Genomic DNA, 17,906 nt, shown 5'->3' on the forward strand with positions numbered 1-17,906 from the left:
CTTCTCCTTCTGCCTGTGTCTCTGCCTCTTTCCCTCTCTCTCTGTGTCTCGAAAGAAAGAAAGAAAGAAAGAAAGAAAGAAAGAAAGAAAGGGAAAGAAAGAGAGAGAGAAAGAAAGGAGAAAGAAAGAAGAAAGAAAGAAAGAAAAAGAAAAGAAAGAAAAGAAAGAAAAGAAAGAAAGAAAGAAAGAAAGAAAGAAAGAAAGAAAAGAAAGAAAGAAAGAAAATCTTTTAAAAAAAATTCCTAGGACAATTGTTTTGACCTCAGTGATCCCTGGAAGTTTCTCCTGGACTCCACTTTTATTTTATTTTATTTTATTTTATTTTATTTTATTTTAGATTCTATTTATTTATTCATGAGAGACACACACAGAGAGAGGCAGAGATACAGGCAGAGGGAGAAGCAGGCTCCCCGCAGGGAGCCCCATGTGGGATTCGATCCCAGGACCCCACGATCATAACCTGAGCCAAAGGCAGACACTCAACCATTGAGCCACCCACGCGTCCCTGGACCACACTTTGAAAATCCCTGGTATAGAAGTATGACAGTGAACTTTGGCAGAGCGGGTTGAGATCCCTGTTCTGTGGCTTTCTTCGGGCGCTACCAGTCTCACATCTCTTCTCTGTAAAAGGGGATTCATATCATCCACTTCAAAAGGTTGGCAGCATTAAGTGCATAGAGTACACAACACACAGTAGATGTGACATCAAGCTCGCGACTGCTTTCCTCCTCGTTTCGGCCTGTTTCCTCATTTGGGACAAAGAGCTGGACCAGGAAACATCCAGGGCTCTAGAAGGTTCAACGGTTTACGGTTGGGTAGGGAGAGATGTTCCAGAATTCCACACACTCCAACTCGGTGACAACATTCCCCTTTTCAGCTCAGAGAGAAACAAAGGCACATTCTGTTCACGGGCTTGTGGAAACGCATGTGAACACAGCTACATACGCATGTCGCTGATGGCACACCCATGAACTCTTCTTGTTCAGAGGACGTGTCCCCTGAAGGCCACGACAGATACACGGGCACACAGAGGCACGCGGGTCCACAGCGCGGAAATGCGTCCTGGGGGAGCGCGTGCCCCCGATGCGCACAGGTGCACAGTCATGCCGTCATGGGGTGCACACGTACGCCTCGCACACCTGCACTCGCCAGTCTCACTGGTGCCCGCCAGGCAGGCAGATGGCCCCAGGGACCGCCCCTAGGGCCGCCAGCGGCCAGGGCCGCCCCCACCCCCTTCCGGGGACTCCCCACCCCTCCGCCCTGCGCGCGCCCCCGCCGGGCAGCCCTCGCTCGGCTCCGGCTCCGGGCCCGCGCAGCCCTACCCCGGCGGCTGGCGAGCGCGAGCAGGGGAGGGGCCCGAGCCGCCCGGCCCGAGGACTCCGCTGTGCGCAGCGGGCGGCGGGGCCCCTGGCTGCGGCAGCGGCGGCGGCGGGCGGCGGGGAGGCGCAGCCGGCGGGGTGGCCGAGAGCCGCGGGGCGGGGGCCGCGGCCGGTGGCCCGGGGCAGAGCTTGCAGGCAGCATGGCGGGGCCGCGCGCCGGCCGGGGCTCCGGGCTCGGGCTCGGGCTCGGGCTAGGGCTGCTGGCGCTGTCCGCGCTCGGCTGCTGTCTGATGCTGCAAGTCGGCGCCAAGAGGCCCCCCAAGACGCCCCCCTGCCCGCCCAGCTGCTCCTGCACCAGGGACACCGCCTTCTGCGTGGACTCTAAGGCAGTGCCCAGGAACCTGCCCTCCGAGGTCATCTCTCTGTGAGTGTCCTGCCCTGGCTGGGGAGGTGGGGGAGCCCAGGGAGGCAGCCAGGCTGCAGCCGCTCCGAGAGCCCCTGGGGAAAACCCTTGCTCCCCCTCTACACAGTGCGGGGAGCGGGAGGACTTTGGGGGGTCCTGGGGACTGGAGGTTCGAGGCATCAGCCAGGTGGAGAGTTCTGTAGTCATGCAGGCTCAGCAGCCATGGCCGGGGAAAGCAGGAGTTTATGGCCAAGAATGAATCATCACCATCGCGGGCAACAATGAGACCTACTGTGTGCGGGGCTCTGGGCCGGGGGAGGGGTTGTTTACAAGGGCATGTGGGCCCCTGCCTGTGATGTCACACCAAGGGCAGAAAGGCTTTTTGTGGGGGGAGGGAGGGTGGAAGCAGGGGGAGGGGTGGAAGTGAGATACACCCACAGGGTGCCCTGGCACGGGACAGCCGCCTGGGCTTCCATTCACTCTGCGCTGGGCCAGCCAGCCTGTCACTTGCAGTCAGTGGCCTCAGGGACTAGGTGGGGTGTGTGGTCCTTGAGAGCAGGATGCTAACCTTCTGGGGTGAGCATCCCCGGTGCCCCATCCCTCAACAGCACCCAGCACACTGAGTGTTTGGATGATCTTGAGGGTGTGGGTAATGGAAGCTTCTTTTGGCTGAAGGGGAAGCTCAGCCTGGGGCCACTGGTGTTCAGAGAGGCAGGAGGTGAGCACAGTGATGAAGAAGGCGATGAGTTTATGAAGGGAAGAGAAAGATAGCCCCAGGTAGGGAGCCCAGGCTGGTGAAATGGGAAGTTTCCAGGCCAAGTGTGCATAGAACCATCGCCCTGTTCACCTTGTGTGCCCCCTCCCCCAGTCCCTGCATAGTCCCCACTGTACTGACTCCAGTGTCCCCTGCAGGACGCTGGTGAATGCTGCCTTCTCTGAGATCCAGGATGGAGCGTTTTCCCACCTGCCACTGCTGCAGTTCCTGTAAGGACAGGGCCTTGGGAAGGGCGGGTAGGGGTAGGGCTGCAGAAGGGCACAGACACCCCCCCCTACTTCCATCCCCCTTCCCTCAGACTGGGGAGAGAAGAGCAGATAGAGCAGATGCAGGTAGCCACTGCGGATTAATGGATTAATGTACAGGTGTCCCTTTTCTTCCCTGGATGGGATAGCCACCAAATGTGGATCCACCTAGAGTCAGGAAGGGTACAGGGAGTGGCAGTGGGGAGAAGGAAGGTGGGGGGTTGCATGCAAAAGCCAAGAGTAGGTATTTGGGGCCCAATTAGGAATGGACTTACTTCCTCTGGAGAGCCAAAGGAATTGGGTGCAGTAGCTTGGGCTGGTGCCAGAGGGTGGACACTGCAGGGGAGAGGGGTCATCTCAGAGACAACTGACCCCAGGAAGCAGGGTTTGAAGAAAGAGCTGGGGGTCGACAGGAAGGGGCGTGTAAGGGTGTGGAATTTTAACAGAGCTGCTTCTGCTTAAGGCCCCAGTCGCAAGAGAGAGTACCTGTGAGTTACTCCAACTCCTTTTCACTGCAAGTTATCATAAAACCCACTACCAGGCTGAGAGGGACTGAATGAGCTGGGGTGAGGGTGGGGGACAGAACAGAAGTGGAGACAGAGACAGAGAGACACACAGTGGGGAAAGACCCAGCTTCATAATAGCGATCTGCCCCAGGACAGGCTATTGGGTGGTCTTGCTGCAGGGCTGCTCTGGGGTGGGGGTGTGGGCCAGGTGGGACTCTGTGGGGCAGCATGGCCTTGGAACTGTGAGGAAGCACCAGGGGGAGGCAGCAAGCTGGGGGCTGGTGTGATGGAAGCTCTAACTTGGAAGCTCTAACTCCCCCTCTGTCTCTCCAGGTTACTCAACTCCAACAAGTTTACTCTGATTGGAGACAACGCTTTCACAGGACTGTCACACCTCCAGTACCTGTGTGTGGCAAGGAGCTGGGCAATGGCAGCTAGGAGGGAGGAGGGAGCCCCAGGCCTGGGTGGGGTGGGCTGAGAGGGCAGGTTGAAGGAGGAAGGCTGGGGGGAGGAGGGAGGGAGAGCCTTTGAATCCTCTGACTGCAGGACCCAAGCTGAGGGTCATTGCATCCATCCCTCCGCCTAAACCGCCCTACCTGTCACCACAGGCTTCATGTCACCAGAATCAGAATGGAAGCCTGTCTCAGGACCATGGGCAGGAATCTAGGTGGGGCAGAAGGAAATAGCTGGTTGGGGGTCTGGGATCCTAAGTGGCATCTAAGATGAGTTCTCATTTTCTCCAGCTTCATTGAGAATAATGACATCTGGGCACTCTCCAAGTTCACCTTCAGAGGACTCAAGTCTTTGACACACCTGTGAGTACATCATGTCCCTACACACATTGAACCAAAGTCCCATCTCTCCTGTGGCCTTTGGCCTCAGTCACAATCTTCAGGTGACCCAGGGGTCTCTCTTGCAGATCACTGGCCAACAATAACCTGCAGACACTGCCTAGAGACATCTTTCGGCCCCTGGACATCCTGAGTGACTTGTAAGGCTGAGCCCTACACAATGCCACAGAAGGGCGTGTCGCTGGAGGGAGTGGTGTGGGAGTCAGAATTGGGAAGATCATAAGGTCTTGAGAGGCTGGGAGTGCTTGGGTTTGGGGATGCCTTTTAGAAGGCTAAGTAGCTACACAACACGTGTGTGTGTGTGTGTGTGTGTTTATAAAAGACATATATGTATGTCTTTTAAATATGTGCTTTTTAAATGTATGTTTGATTTGAACATACATTAAATACATTAAAGTCCTATAGCATGGCCACAACCATTAATCAGTATTCACACAAAAAAACCCAAACAACCCAGGATTGTAGAAGGTTTGAGGAATTAAGATGCAAGTAGGGTGTGAGACTGGGCCCCTACTCTGCTAGCCAAGCATGTGTGCATGGGAGTGTGTCTAGCCCCAGGGGATCTTTTCTCTAACTTTGCAATGAGCAGCAGCAGCCTTGAGTATATCTACTTCCAAAAACCTAGAGAGCCTGGGTGGGCAGAGCAGCTGGGAGCCTGCTCCTCTCTCTGTTCCCTCCATCACCCTCATGATCCAGGGACCTGCGGGGCAACTCGCTCAACTGCGACTGCAAGGTGAAGTGGCTGGTGGAGTGGCTGGCACACACCAACACCACTGTGGCCCCCATCTATTGCGCCAGCCCTCCTCGCTTCCAAGAGCACAAGGTGCAGGACCTGCCACTGCGGGAATTCGACTGCATCACCACGGGTAGGATGTGCTCCTGGCAGCCCTCCCCAGAAGCAGCTCCACAGATGCTGCTGGAAGCACCCCCAATCCTCAGGCCAGCCACCCATTCCCCCAACAAGCTCTTACTTACCCTTCTTCTCCCCGCCCCTCACCTCTTATCCCTGCAGATTTCGTGCTGTACCAGACCCTGCCTTTCCCAGCAGTGTCAGCCGAGCCCTTCCTTTACTCCAGTGACCTCTATTTGGCTCTGGCCCAGCCAGGTGCCAGTGCTTGCAGTGTTCTCAAGTGGGACTATGTTGAACGGCAGCTTCGAGATTATGATAGAATCCCAGGTACCTACCCCCAGCCTGGCTGTGGTGGCTCCGATTTAAGGGGGCAGGGAGGTGCTGGGCTCCATCGTTCCTCTCCATTGAATTCCTGTAGGTAGAGGCATAGATGAGACATGATCTCTGCCCATAATAACTTCCCAGTCTTTGGGGAGAGGCCAATACATACACAGATAACATCCATATAATAGGTGGGTATGAGGAGGGAGATATGAATACGATGCTCTGAGATCACAAAGGAGAGGCCTACCTTTGAGGGCAATCAAGGAATGCTTCCTGGTAGAGGGGATGCCTGAGCTGAGTCTTGAACGATGAGGGAGAGTTGGAGGTGATGCCTAAATGCCTGGCTTAAGTAACTGGGTGGTGCCAGTGAACCAAGGAGGAGATAGGAGTGGCTAGTGAGTTCAGCTTGGGATCCACTGAATTTGAGCTGAGTCTAGAAGGTGGAGTTCAGACAAAAAATGTGGGAAGGATATTCTGGCAAAGAGAACAGCATGACCAAATTCAAGAAGGTGTGCAAAAGCTTAGTACATGAGTGCATGTCTGTGTAAAAACTATAAGCAGCTCATATGACTATAGTGTAAGGTTCAAGGTGGAGAGAAGCAGATAAGACCCAAGAGACAGGTCATGCACAGGTTGAGCAGAGTGTGTGAACCAAACCAAGGTGTATTTTAGAACACTATCTATGCTGTGTGGAGAGTGGCTTGGCACTGGGTAAGACATGTGGGCACACCATCACGGGAACGTGCTGGAGTCTGGGCTGGGGCAATAGCACTGGGGATGGAAAGAGATATTTAGAATGGAGGAGTGAACTGACACAAGAGGAAACAGAAAATTTAAATTATCTCTGAAAGGACTCAAAGTCCTTATAAAAAAGAAACCCGGGCAGCCCCGGTGGCTCAGCGGTTTAGTGCCGCCTTCAGCCTAGGCCATGATCCTGGAGACCTGGGATCGAGTCCCACGTCGGGCTCCCTGCATGGAGCCTGTTTCTCCTTCTGCCTGTGTCTCTGCCTCTCTCTCTGTGTGTGTCTCTCATGAGTAAATAAATAAAATTTATTAAAAAAAAAAAGAAAAGAAACCCTTCACCCAAAAGAAGACTCCAGGGCCAGATGGTCTCCCTGGTAAATTCTAGAAAACATTTACAGAAGAAATAACAGCAATCGCCCCACACACTGTCTTAGAAAGCAGAGGGGAGGGTTGACAGGACTCGAGGCTGACCAGCTGTTGGGGAGTGAGGGACAGGGAGCTGTGGGGGATGGCTCCAGGTTTCTGGAGGGGGTGACTGAGTAGAGCCACAAATGGAAATTGAGTACACAGAGGAGCACACAGATATGTGCCTAGTCATGGCCAGCTGGAATTTGAGGTGCTCTTGTGAGTGTGGCATGGAGGGTCTGAACTGCAGCTCGGGAGCTGGGGATCACGAGGATCTTGGCAGGTGGACCAAGGCCGTGGAAGGGATTTGGGGTGATTGCCAGAGCCTGAGGTCCAGCATCCACTTTCTTGCAAAGGAGAGGTGAGGAGAAGGGTGGGTAAAGCAGCACTGGGAAGGAGAGGAGAGGCGATGATCCGGGACACCAGGACAGGTGAAGTGTGTCCCCATGTGCTTCGGGTACCTGAGAAAGGGTCATATCAATCTGGTTATTGAGCAAAAGTACATTCATGCAGACATCCTCGTGCATAAAAGTCCTTTCAAAAGTGGGAGTGCTTAGGAGAATGTGTTTTCATACACAACTATGCAAACATCAAACTGACATTGGGTATACCTCGGCTCTGTCACCTGGCTGCAGATGGGATCAGACTCCTCCTCTTCCCCTGTCTGGCATCTGGCCAGCTGGCTAGCTTTGGGCAAGTCACTTAGACTCTGAGCCTGCTCCTTTTTTTCTTTTTTAAGATTGTATTTATTCATGAGAGACACAGAGAAACAGGCAAGGGGAGAAGCAAGCTCCTCACAGGGAGCCTGATGTGGGACTCGATCCCGGATCTCAGGATCACGCCCTGAGCCGAAGGCAGATGCTCAACCACTGAGCCACCCAGGCGTCCCATGAGCCTGCTCCTTTTGATATGAAATGGGCAACATAATAGGATCCATTTCAGAGTTGATTAAGTGAAGCGATCTGTTCACACTTAGGACTTCACACAATAAAAATTCAACAATTGACGTTATGGCTAAACAACCGGTCAATATCGAGGGGCACCTCTTTTGTGCCCAGTGTTTTAGCTTATATTTAAACCCTAGGGGCAAGGGTGGAGAGACAGTGATGCAGAGACGGATGACTAGCTGTGAAAGGCGGCTGAGCTTCAGGGATGCTGTAGTGGAGAGCCTTAGTTCTGGGCCAGGGTCAGAGGGGACTGACCCCCTTTCCTGAGGGCCTGGCACAGGGTGGGGGTCGGCGGCTGCCTGACACCGCCTGATGCTGCCTCTCCTCGTCCTGGCAGCCCCCTCCGCGGTGCACTGCAAGCCAATGGTGGTAGACAGCCAGCTGTACGTGATTGTGGCCCAGCTGTTTGGTGGCTCTTACATTTACCACTGGGACCCCAACACCACGCGCTTCACCAAGCTGCAGGACATCGACCCACAGCGTGTGCGCAAGCCCAACGACCTAGAGGCTTTCCGCATCGACGGCGACTGGTACTTTGCCGTGGCCGACAGCTCCAAGGCGGGGGCCACCAGCCTCTACCGCTGGCACCAGAATGGCTTCTATTCCCACCAGGCCCTGCACGCCTGGCACCGAGACACCGACCTGGAGTTTGTGGATGGTGAGGGCAAACCACGGTTGATTGTGTCCAGTAGCTCGCAGGCACCTGTGATCTATCAGTGGAGCCGCACCCAGAAGCAGTTTGTGGCTCAGGGTGAGGTGAGCCAGGTGCCCGATGCCCAGGCTGTGAAACACTTCCGTGCCGGGCGCGACAGCTACCTGTGCCTCAGCCGTTACATCGGCGACTCTAAGATCCTGCGCTGGGAGGGCACCCGCTTCTCCGAGGTGCAGGCCCTGCCCTCCCGGGGCTCCCTGGCCATGCAGCCCTTCCTCGTGGGTGGCCGCCGCTACCTGGCGCTGGGGAGTGATTTCTCCTTCACGCAGATCTACCAGTGGGATGAGGGGCGCCAAAAGTTCGTGCGGTTCCAGGAGCTGGCTGTGCAGGCCCCACGGGCATTCTGCTACATGCCTGCGGGGGACGCCCAGCTGCTCCTGGCCCCCAGCTTCAAGGGACAGACGCTCGTGTACCGGCACGTAGTGGTGGACCTCAGTGCCTAGAGCGGTGCCGAGTCCTCTGGGCGCTCGGGTGGCCCCTGGAGGCTAGCATAGAAGTCTCTGTGTGAGCAGCATGTGTGCCCGTGTGAAGACACATGTAACCAACCTGCATACGTGCCCTCACAGATGCCCCCCGTGCCCCCCCGTGAGCATGGGCACACACTGTGGACTAGCCCAGGGGAGCCGCTTACCGTAGTTGTGACAGCATGAAGACTTGTATATGCACCAGGCAAGCCTGCAGCCCTGTGCCCTCTCATGTGTGGGCACATGTCGGTCCCACACCCCTACCTGAAGGCCCCCTGCCCCGTGATCTGCCACTTTCCCCATGCTCTGGCCCCAGGGGAAGAGTGGGAGGGGCAGAGCCACCCCCTCCTCCTGTTTTTCGGCTTATCTTCTCAGCTCTCTGGCCTCTCCTTGTCGGTGCTCCAGGTGTGTGTTTATCTACTCACGCTCCGCATTGCAGCCCACGGCCACATCCTTCACCCTACTGGGTTCACTCACCCATGCTGTCCTCCTTGTGCATGCACCCAGGGACGCTGATGGACACCCTCAGTTACACATGCACACGCACCTGTTGACATTCCCACTTCTGTGTGCATATGTCCAGATTCAGTGTGGCCTAAGGACGGTCTCCTTCATCACCTTGACTCTTTTCTTGGAGAAGGCACACAGCACCTGCCCTCCTCTGCTCATCCCTGGTGTGCCTACCTTGTAGCTGATAAGGATGGGAATGGTGGTGCCTGCCTCTGGGTACCAGCTTGGTCTCCTGGGGGCAAAGCCCCTCTGCCTAAAGCAATAACAAAGCAGACCCTGAGTTCTTCTGGGGGCTCTCTCTGTTCTCACTGGAGTTTCCTGCTCTGAGCCTGAATCCAGCTCACCTGTGGACAGGAGACCACCTGGAAAAAAGCCTTTCAGCTCTTCTTTACTGTAGCTGCCCCATCTTCAGACCACCCATTGGTTCAGCCCCACCTCTGGGCTGTGGTGGGTTCAAGAGCTGGCCACTCCGGGGGCTCTGCAAGTACCTGGGCCAACTGGGCGGGTGCCAAGAGTGGAATGGGGCTAGAGAGCATCTTAGGGATCCTAGGGCTTCTCCGATCCACAGAGGCAGGCCGCAGGCATTGCCTTTTATTGCAAGCTGAGCGATAGAGGGGGTGAGGGTCCGGTAGAAGCAGCACCTGGGAGCCAAGCTTCTGCTGCCCTCTGCTGTATGCTGGGAATAGACAGCTCTGAGCTGCAAGGCCAGTGGAGAAGGCATGGGGTGGGGAAATTTCTCTGTGTCCAGACTGTGTGAGGGCCTACTGGTGGCAGGATGCCCAGGAGCACTCAGGGGCAATGTGATGATTCACTGCTGCAAATAAAAATTTCCCACCCCATTACTGACTCTCAGGTGTCCAATGGCTACAGTGAGAGGCAGCTGTTTCACTAAGAACAGAGCCAGGGCTGTGCTCTCTCTGTCCCTACTGTTTTTAGGGGGCCAGCGTTCAGACCCCCTTCTTCCTTGCTTTTTTCCAGAGTTGCAAGTGGGTACCCCACAATCAGCTGGTGCTGGGGTCAGGAGTTCATGGTGATGACGCTCAGGTGCAGAGCAAGTGTGACTACTACCTGAGTCTACCACCTGGGGCTGATTCATGACCCAAATGTTCTTCCTGGAGCTCCCAGTCTTGGGGCCCCACCGAGACTACAGAAGAGATACAAAGCATGCAATCCTGTCCCTCTGTCAGGTCAACTCCAACCAACATGGCCAAAGACAAGCGCAGCAGTCCCTCTCCTCACCTCTCCCCTCCACTCCACTACTGCCAGCCCTTGCCCTAGGTGTGAGATTTCAAGCAAGTCCACTGAGTTCCGTGGCCCTTGGTTTCTCCTTCTGTGAAGTAGATAAAACCTACTCTGTCAACTCTTGATTCTGCTACTTAGCAGCAGGCGTGGCCTCAGCCATATTATTTCACGCATTTGTATCTCCGTTTCCTCATCTATAACATGTGGATAATCAAGACACTTAGCTGACACGGTTAGTGTGAGATTTACATGCATGAAATGTATAATATATTTGTATATGGATAGCCCATGGAATAGTGTGTCTGACACAGAATTGTGACTTGTATTGGTCCTTGGGACTCCATGAGATGCAGAGGTGGCTCAGAGAAGGGTACTTGTGGGAAAGGAGGCTGATCTTTGGAGAGAACTGCTGTCTGTGGACTAGGGTTTCTTATCCATCAGTCTCAGAGCCCCTGAACCCTATGTCTCACCTGTAGCCTCAGGTGCCCAGACAAACCTGCCCCTGGACGAACCTCACAATGGTGAATCTCACAGGTGCCATGTCTGGGGTTCCACCTCTTGAAACCATATCCATATGCTCTTGGCTTAGCAGGTGCCCCACAGGTCCCCCAGCCACACTATCCTGGGAATTCCTGCTCTGCTTTCTCAAATGGGGAATGGCCCTTCACGCTGTGCCAGGGAGAAGTTGCCAGGGGAAGTGGGTTGAGCCTCCCAGACACATTGGCACTCTGTTGCCCGGTAGAAAGATAAACATCATTCTGACTGTCACTCCCCCTAGGACTCTTTCCAGGGGTGGGAGACACTCCTCCTCTTGAATGCCATGGGGAATGAGGCCTGCTGTATGCCTGCCTGGTCACCTGCCCTGGGGGTCATCTGTGTGTCCAGAGAGTTGCTTAGCAATCCAGTGTAGCTGGGTAACTATGTCAACATCTCATGACCAAAGGCCATGAGAGACAGAGTCCACTCACTCTGCAGAGCTGAGGATGACACCCCTCAGCTCCCAGCCGCACACCCCTCCACGCTGGGCCCTGCTCCCAGGAGCACACCTCTGATGTCCATTAGATTTCCTAGTGCCGTTATGAGGACCAGGAGTCTCTATGTGAGAGACTTTCCCCTCCAGGGTGGTCTTTTGGGGAGAGAGGTCTTAAAGTGGGCACAAGAGAGCTCTTCACCAGCAAGTGAGGGTAGATGCTGAGGTCAGGTCAGGTGACTCTGGAAGGCAGCCAGGGAGGACGTGGTTCTGCAGCAGGGACCAAAGGGAGCACATGCACACAGCCCAGGCACCCTTATCTCCAGAGGAACGGGTGCTCTTCCCTCTACCGCAGCCCCCAGCTCCTCCTGAGCTGGCCCCCTATGGAGTTACCACATCCTTTTTTCTGGGCACAGATTTTCATAACGTCTGTGGCTAGAGATGGAGGGTGGGACTCTGGCTCTTGGTGTTTCTTGTTCTTCCAACATAGGGTAGGAGCGAGGCCCAGGGTGAGGGGGTGGTTAGATGGGAAAGAGGGAGGCCTCAGGGAAGTTTCTCCTGTGGGTCAGTTTCACTGCTAGCTCTCACACCCCACATCACCAATAAAATGGATGATAGTAATTAAGACTACATAATTACCTTGTGTTTATTTATTCCCAGGAAGCCTCCTTTCCCTGGCCCCCATCATTATTTATTCCATCCTCTCAATAGGTGATGGGAATTAACTATGGCTCTAATAAAAAGTAATAACTGTTCAAGTTTCCCATCCCCATGGTTCTAGGTAACTCAGCTGCCAGCCCTGTGAAGCAGGGGGGAGGCTGCGCAGGGTGAAGGGCACAGTCCCCATTGTCAGCCGGAGGAATGGGGCACTGTGCAGAAGAGATACAAAGTATGCAATCCTACACACAAAGTTCTGGAAGCAACCAAGCCTGCCTTCTCCTTTGAGCCTCCCACTTTCTTCCCCATATACACCTGCCCCTGGAGGAGCTTCTCCGTTCCCTCTGGCCTTCCAGGGCTGTGTTCAGAAGACTGATCATTCTGTCTTCATTCACCCATCATCCAGCAACAAATGCCACTAGATGATGTTACTTTTCATCAATGGTGAAAAAAAAAGGGGGGGGGAGAGGGTGCAATCTTTGTAAAGGTCAAGACCTTGCACACAAAAATTAGCTACTAAGTGGCAATTGTTGATATGATTCAGCTCTCGGGGACATTTGTGTTCTGTCCTCACAGAAATAGGTGGAATTTCAAAGGTCTGGTGAAGAAGGCATGGGTGGGGGGGTGGGGGCTGGGGGCTCTCTGTCCAGAATGTCTCGTGGTCAGTCCGCCCAGGTATGTGCCTCTGGAGAGGTATCCCTGAGAGAAGTCAACTCCTGAAGCCCACTCTTCGGGGTGAGTCTCAAAGGGATGATGAGCCACGCATGTGACGACAGCTCCCCTCTCCCACTTCCTCCCGCTTTCTTTCTGGCTCATCTCAGCGTCACGGAGGCGCTTATGCATCTCGTGCCCCGGAGCTGCGGGACCTGGATCTGCCGGCGCTCGGCCAAGCCTCCCTCCCCTTGTGCGTGAGCCTGGAAGCGGGATCCTGCGCCCGGCCCAGGACTTTTTCCCATTTTACAGAAGGGAAAGATGAGGCAAAAGGGGGAAGCCAGGGAAGAGCCGCGAAAATTGTGGAGTCCAAGTTTCCTCCTCTGCATCTTTTTTGTTGCGGTTTCCCACCCCTTGATCTTGCCAATGCGGGCGGGCTCCTGGACCCGCGGGCCCCCGCGCACGGCGGGGAGGCGGGTCGCCCTTTAAGGGGCGGGCCCCGGGCGTCCTCGCCCTCGCCCCGCCCCCCCGGGGCCGCACTGCGCCTGCGCCCGGCGCCGGAGCCCAGGCGTTGGGCAGCGCGCAGTTCCGTGCAACTTTCAAGTGAGTTGCAAACTCCGCCCCGAGGCCGGTGCCGGTGGCCGGGCGCCGCGAGACCGCGGGGACCGGGGCGAGCGGAGGCCGGACCCGCCCAGCGGCGCGGCGGGAGCCCGACGCCTGGTTCCCGCAGCGGCATCCGCCCAGGAGCGCGGCGGCGAGGGAGGAAGCGCCCGCCCCGGGCTCCCGAGTCGGTGCCCCCGAGCCCGGCCTCCGAGCCTCGGCACCGGGCGCCCCACTCCTCCGGCTCCGCGCACCGCAGACTCAGGGGCGGCCCGAGCGCCCCTCTGGTTCCCGCGCTTCCGCCGAGCCCCCGTCCCAGCCCCGCCCGAGCGTCCCTCTGCTCCTCTTCTTGGGGGATCCCCTCCCCCTTCGTCCCCGAGGCTGCAGGATGGTGTCCTGGATGATCTGTCGCCTGGTGGTGTGAGTACGGGTGCCTTCCTACACCTTCTATCCCCAGGAGCCACAGCGCTCCTGATCTGGAACAGGGGGACATCTGATGGGAAAGGGGCCTCCTGTGGGGCTCCCTCAACACTCACCGTGAGGGTTAACGGACCTGCGGGCCTGCACGTGCCATGGGGTACCCTGGCTTGCCCTCCAGCCCTCAAGCCTCCTTGGTCCGTGGCCACCCCTCCCGCAGTCACACACACCGCAGACAGGTGTGTGGGGCCGAGGACTTCAGGCCGACCTGCAGTCCCTTAGCAAACACAAGATGTGGCACGTCGTGGGCGGATGTTCCAGGTGCCTGCTTCCCTTCTGAGCAGTCACCTGACTCACCATCCTGGCCTCAGCCTCCCCATTCTGGCCTCTTCTCACCTTTTAGTACTCCATCTGGCTCCAGTATTCCTATCTGCAACCTGGCAGTGCCAGGTCTGGTGGCCGTGGACCTGATGGCATGTCCACAGGAGCGGACAGCCTGGTGCTCTCACCAGCTCAGCAGCCTGCCTCCCACCCACCTGTGTGCGGCTGTGTGTGTTCCGCTCGATCATGCACCCATAGGCCACTGATGCAGGCCCGGGCAGGCTTGGGGTGTTTGTAAACAGCAGGGTGGGGAGGTGGCCTCCAGGGCACTGACTCAGGCACACATTGTGCAAGCCAAGCGGGAAGAACAGGTAGGCCCTTGCCACTTCACATCTGTGAGGGAGGTGGCCACCTGGTGGGGCGAGGAGGACAGGATGCTGCTCATATTCCCCCTCTGTTTTATGGGCTGCCCTTCTAGGCTGGTGTTTGGGATGCTATACCCAGCTTATGCTTCCTACAAGGCTGTGAAGACCAAGAACATTCGTGAATATGTGAGTGTGGCTGTGGGCAGGAGGGCTTCATTCAGGTCTGGGGGGACTTGGCAAAGTGGGGAGGGTCTGAACTGGCATCCCCTGCCTCCAGGGGCATAAGCAGGTGGCATATCCTAAGCAGAGTGGGTGTGGTTGGAAGGCAGGCGATTGGGGAGCCCATGCAGAATCGTGTGGGTGAAGCTTCTTGGGGGTGGGTACAGAAATGAGTGGCAGTTTCTCAGAGGCAACTCTAGGGCCAACCAGTTGCCAGGAGAATGCAGCAGGACTGGCTCTCTGGAATCTCTGGGTCAGCCTAGGACAGGGGAGTTGGCTCTGCAGGCTCAGCTGTTGGCCTCTGACACCCCCACCCACACCCCCAGGTCCGATGGATGATGTACTGGATAGTCTTTGCACTATTCATGGCGGTGGAGACCTTCACAGACATCTTTATTTCCTGGTATGCATGCAGGGGGCCTATGGGCTGTGGGGAGGTGCTGGCCCACTCAGCCTGGCTCCCTGCTGACCTTGCCCACCCTGTCCTCTGACAGGTTCCCTTTCTACTATGAGATCAAGATGGCCTTTGTGCTGTGGCTGCTCTCACCTTACACCAAAGGGGCCAGCCTGCTTTACCGAAAGTTTGTCCACCCGTCCTTGTCCCGTCATGAGAAGGTACTTCGGGGGGAGTCAGGGAGTGAAACATAGGGGTGGGTGTGAACGAAAGGACCCTGGACTCGGGGTTCAGGATACTGGATGATATCTGGGTTCTAATCTGAGTCCTGTTGCCCTTAGCTGTGGGACCTTGATAGAAAGTAGCCTTTTTCCTCTTTTGCGATAATCAAATGGGAGCACATGTGAATGTGCAGAGCTGGCAGTTGTTTTGGGGACAGTGGGAGAAGGCTGAGCATGGTCATCCCCTGAGGTGGGGGAATGGGTGGGTGGGGAGCCCTGCCCTTGGTGTGGTTGCCAGCGCCCTGTAGGTGGGGGTGGACAGGGAGGCACAGGACGCAGTGGCTTCTCTGGGTCTGCAGAGGAAGGATGACTCCCACTGTGCACCTGAACTCTTCCCCCTTCCCTGCCCTCCACAGGAGATTGACACCTGCATCGTGCAGGCCAAAGAGCGCAGTTATGAGACGATGCTCAGCTTTGGGAAGCGGGGCCTCAACATTGCTGCTTCGGCCGCTGTACAGGCTGCCACCAAGGTGACCTGGGCCCCAGCCCTCCAGCAGCCCTCCCACCCCCAGTGCCTTCTGGGGGAGTCCAGCTCTCTGTCAGGGAGCTGGGAGACAGCACCAAACCATGCCAGGGGACAGGGTAGGAGGTGATGGGTGGGGTGTTGGCCGGAGGATGGAGCTGGGCCAGTGACCGCGAGCGGTAAATCCTGCTCTCTGGGCCTTCATTTCCTGTTGGCAGCACAAAGACATGGAGCTAGAAGGTTACTAAGTTGCTTTCAGTTCCGAGGCCAGGGCCCCAATGATGACCTGCCAGTCAGTGCTTAATTTCCCTGCACAGCTGCCCTGGTTCAGACCTGGGAATAGAGGATGCTGCTAGGATCCCCTGCTCCATCCCTCCAGGTGATGCAGCGGCTCCCCCTCTCTTGCAGAGTCAGGGGGCACTGGCCGGAAGGCTACGAAGCTTCTCCATGCAGGACCTGCGCTCTATTCCTGATGCCCCTGCCCCTGCCTACCAGGATCCCCTCTACCTGGAGGACCAAGTACCTCTTCGCAGGCGACCCATCGGTGAGTAGGAGAGAGATCTGGAGCTGTTTGTTCCAAGAGGGATGCTCCTTCCATTTGAGCTGTGGCTTCCCTGGGGATTAGAAGAAGGCGTGGCTGGGCCCCAGGCCTTCAGACTGTGGAAATGCCCAGCTTTGGCTCCCTGGCCTCTCTCTCCTCTATTCAGGGTACCGGGCAGGGGGGCTGCAGGACAGCGACACCGAAGATGAATGCTGGTCGGATACAGAGGCAGTCCCCCAGCCACCTGCCCGGCCCCGAGAGAAGCCTCTCAACCGCAGCCAGAGCCTGCGTGTGGTCAAGAGGAAGCCGCCCGTGCGGGAGGTCAGTGGCCAGGAAGGCGTGAGGGAGGCGGGCTGTCCAGGGACTTTGGCCTACACCTCCTCCCGTTGTATCTGCTCTCTCCCCTCAGGGTACCTCGCGCTCCCTGAAGGTTCGGACAAGGAAAAAGACCATTTCTTCAGACATGAATGGCTAGGATCTGCAGAGCCTGGCCGAGTCTTACGTCTTGCCTTATGGGGTACCAGGGACTGCTTGGAGGGGGCGACTGGGTGCACATCTGACCTGCCTACACCAGCTGCTCAGGCTGTGTCCTCCTGGCTCCTGCTCTCGGTTAGGGGCTGGGGCGGTGCACAGGGATATACCTGTGATGTACCAAAGCAGGCTGGGCCCATGATTCTATTTATTGCCTTTCTCATCCTTATACCCTCTTGGGTGTGTGGGACCAGAGCCCTTCCCAGACCTCTGCAAGTGAAGCCAAAAGTCCACCCAGCTGTGTTCATTCCTTCCTGTCCTTCAAAGTACTTGACAGCCTCCTCTAAGGCCCCGTGTGTGTATATGTGTGTGTGTGTGTGCGCGCACGTGCGCGTGTTCCCTGGTTGTGTTTTGTGTTGGTGAATGAGGTCAGGTTTATGCACATTTTGGTAAATAAACATATAAAAGTGTTCTGTTTGTCCTGGTTTTATATTCCTGGTCCTCACAGTACACAATGCTAAACAGCCTGCTACAGGCCAGACCAGGCCTAGGATGGGGGCTAAAAGGACAGACCTTTTGGGACCAGTCTCCTGGTGGGGGCATGTAGCCATTAACATATAGTTGTGATGTGGCAAGTACTGTCACAGGAAGCTCTTGGAGACTTCTGAGAACACAGATGGGAGACTAGGGGTGGTGGTAGGGAGGACACCCTGGAGAGGGGTCAGAGTCTGAGACTATAAGCAGAGGAGATGGCATTGGACCTTGATGGGAAGCAGAAGGTAGTGGGAACAGAGGCGTGGAGGGAACTCTGGGCAGCACAGTAGTTTCATGGGGATTAACTGGAGCTGTAAACAGTTAGGCCTGGGGAGACCAACTGCCCCCGTGGGCCCTCAGGGGTCTCTAGGAGGCAGCTCTAGGGGCATTGAGTTCCTGTAAACATCCCAGATGGCCTTGGGAGCATTGCATGTCTTCGGAATGGCCGCGAGAGGGCAGCAGCTGCCAGGGTCTGGGCTGCCCCTAGCTTCCAGGTCAAGGAGGGCGGGGTTGGGAGTCTGGCCAGAGCCCTGCCCTAGAGGGGCCTGGCCTCTGGCTGGCTGGCTGGCTGGCTGGGAAACGATGCAGAATTCTGGTCTGGCCTCCAATGGCCCTCTCTGCTGCTCCTTCCTGTTTGTGGTCATTGGTCCCCTCTGCCCCATGCATGGAGGCTCCCCTGTTCTGAGATCCAGGCTCTTTGCCCCAGCTGACTCTACTCCATCCCC

The 17,906-nt window shown here is 56.4% G+C and overlaps 2 protein-coding genes across 2 annotated transcripts; both read left to right on the forward strand.

The window, feature by feature from the left end:
* Positions 1–1,483: 1,483 nt before the first annotated feature.
* LGI3 (leucine rich repeat LGI family member 3) lies at positions 1,484–9,894 on the forward strand. Its single transcript, XM_077868914.1, has 8 exons — positions 1,484–1,743; positions 2,635–2,706; positions 3,582–3,653; positions 3,992–4,063; positions 4,168–4,239; positions 4,796–4,965; positions 5,112–5,276; positions 7,707–9,894. The coding sequence occupies exons 1-8, from the start codon at positions 1,520–1,522 to the stop codon at positions 8,522–8,524; spliced, it is 1,665 nt and encodes a 554-aa protein (XP_077725040.1). The 5' UTR covers positions 1,484–1,519; the 3' UTR covers positions 8,525–9,894.
* A 3,322-nt stretch (positions 9,895–13,216) lies between these two features.
* On the forward strand, positions 13,217–17,118 carry REEP4 (receptor accessory protein 4). Its single transcript, XM_077868915.1, has 8 exons — positions 13,217–13,595; positions 14,392–14,464; positions 14,824–14,900; positions 14,992–15,112; positions 15,529–15,642; positions 16,044–16,179; positions 16,343–16,497; positions 16,586–17,118. Exons 1-8 carry the CDS (start codon positions 13,564–13,566, stop codon positions 16,649–16,651), a joined length of 774 nt encoding a protein of 257 aa, XP_077725041.1. The 5' UTR covers positions 13,217–13,563; the 3' UTR covers positions 16,652–17,118.
* The last annotated feature ends 788 nt before the right edge of the window (positions 17,119–17,906 follow it).

Source organism: Canis aureus, chromosome 24 (genome assembly GCF_053574225.1).
Source record: "Canis aureus isolate CA01 chromosome 24, VMU_Caureus_v.1.0, whole genome shotgun sequence".
In the NCBI taxonomy this organism is placed as follows: Eukaryota; Metazoa; Chordata; class Mammalia; order Carnivora; family Canidae; genus Canis; species Canis aureus.

Excerpts from the sequence above, each read along its gene's own strand:
- REEP4 (XM_077868915.1), top strand. The coding sequence starts at position 13,564 with ATGGTGTCCTGGATGATCTGTCGCCTGGTGGT. Across the intron at positions 13,596-14,391 it reads ATGATCTGTCGCCTGGTGGT|GCTGGTGTTTGGGATGCTAT; the intron begins GTGAGTACGGGT and ends CTGCCCTTCTAG. Across the intron at positions 15,643-16,043 it reads CTGTACAGGCTGCCACCAAG|AGTCAGGGGGCACTGGCCGG; the intron begins GTGACCTGGGCC and ends CCTCTCTTGCAG.
- LGI3 (XM_077868914.1), top strand. The coding sequence starts at position 1,520 with ATGGCGGGGCCGCGCGCCGGCCGGGGCTCCGGGCTCGGGCTCGGGCTC. Across the intron at positions 4,064-4,167 it reads CTCAAGTCTTTGACACACCT|ATCACTGGCCAACAATAACC; the intron begins GTGAGTACATCA and ends TCTCTCTTGCAG. Across the intron at positions 5,277-7,706 it reads AGATTATGATAGAATCCCAG|CCCCCTCCGCGGTGCACTGC; the intron begins GTACCTACCCCC and ends TCGTCCTGGCAG.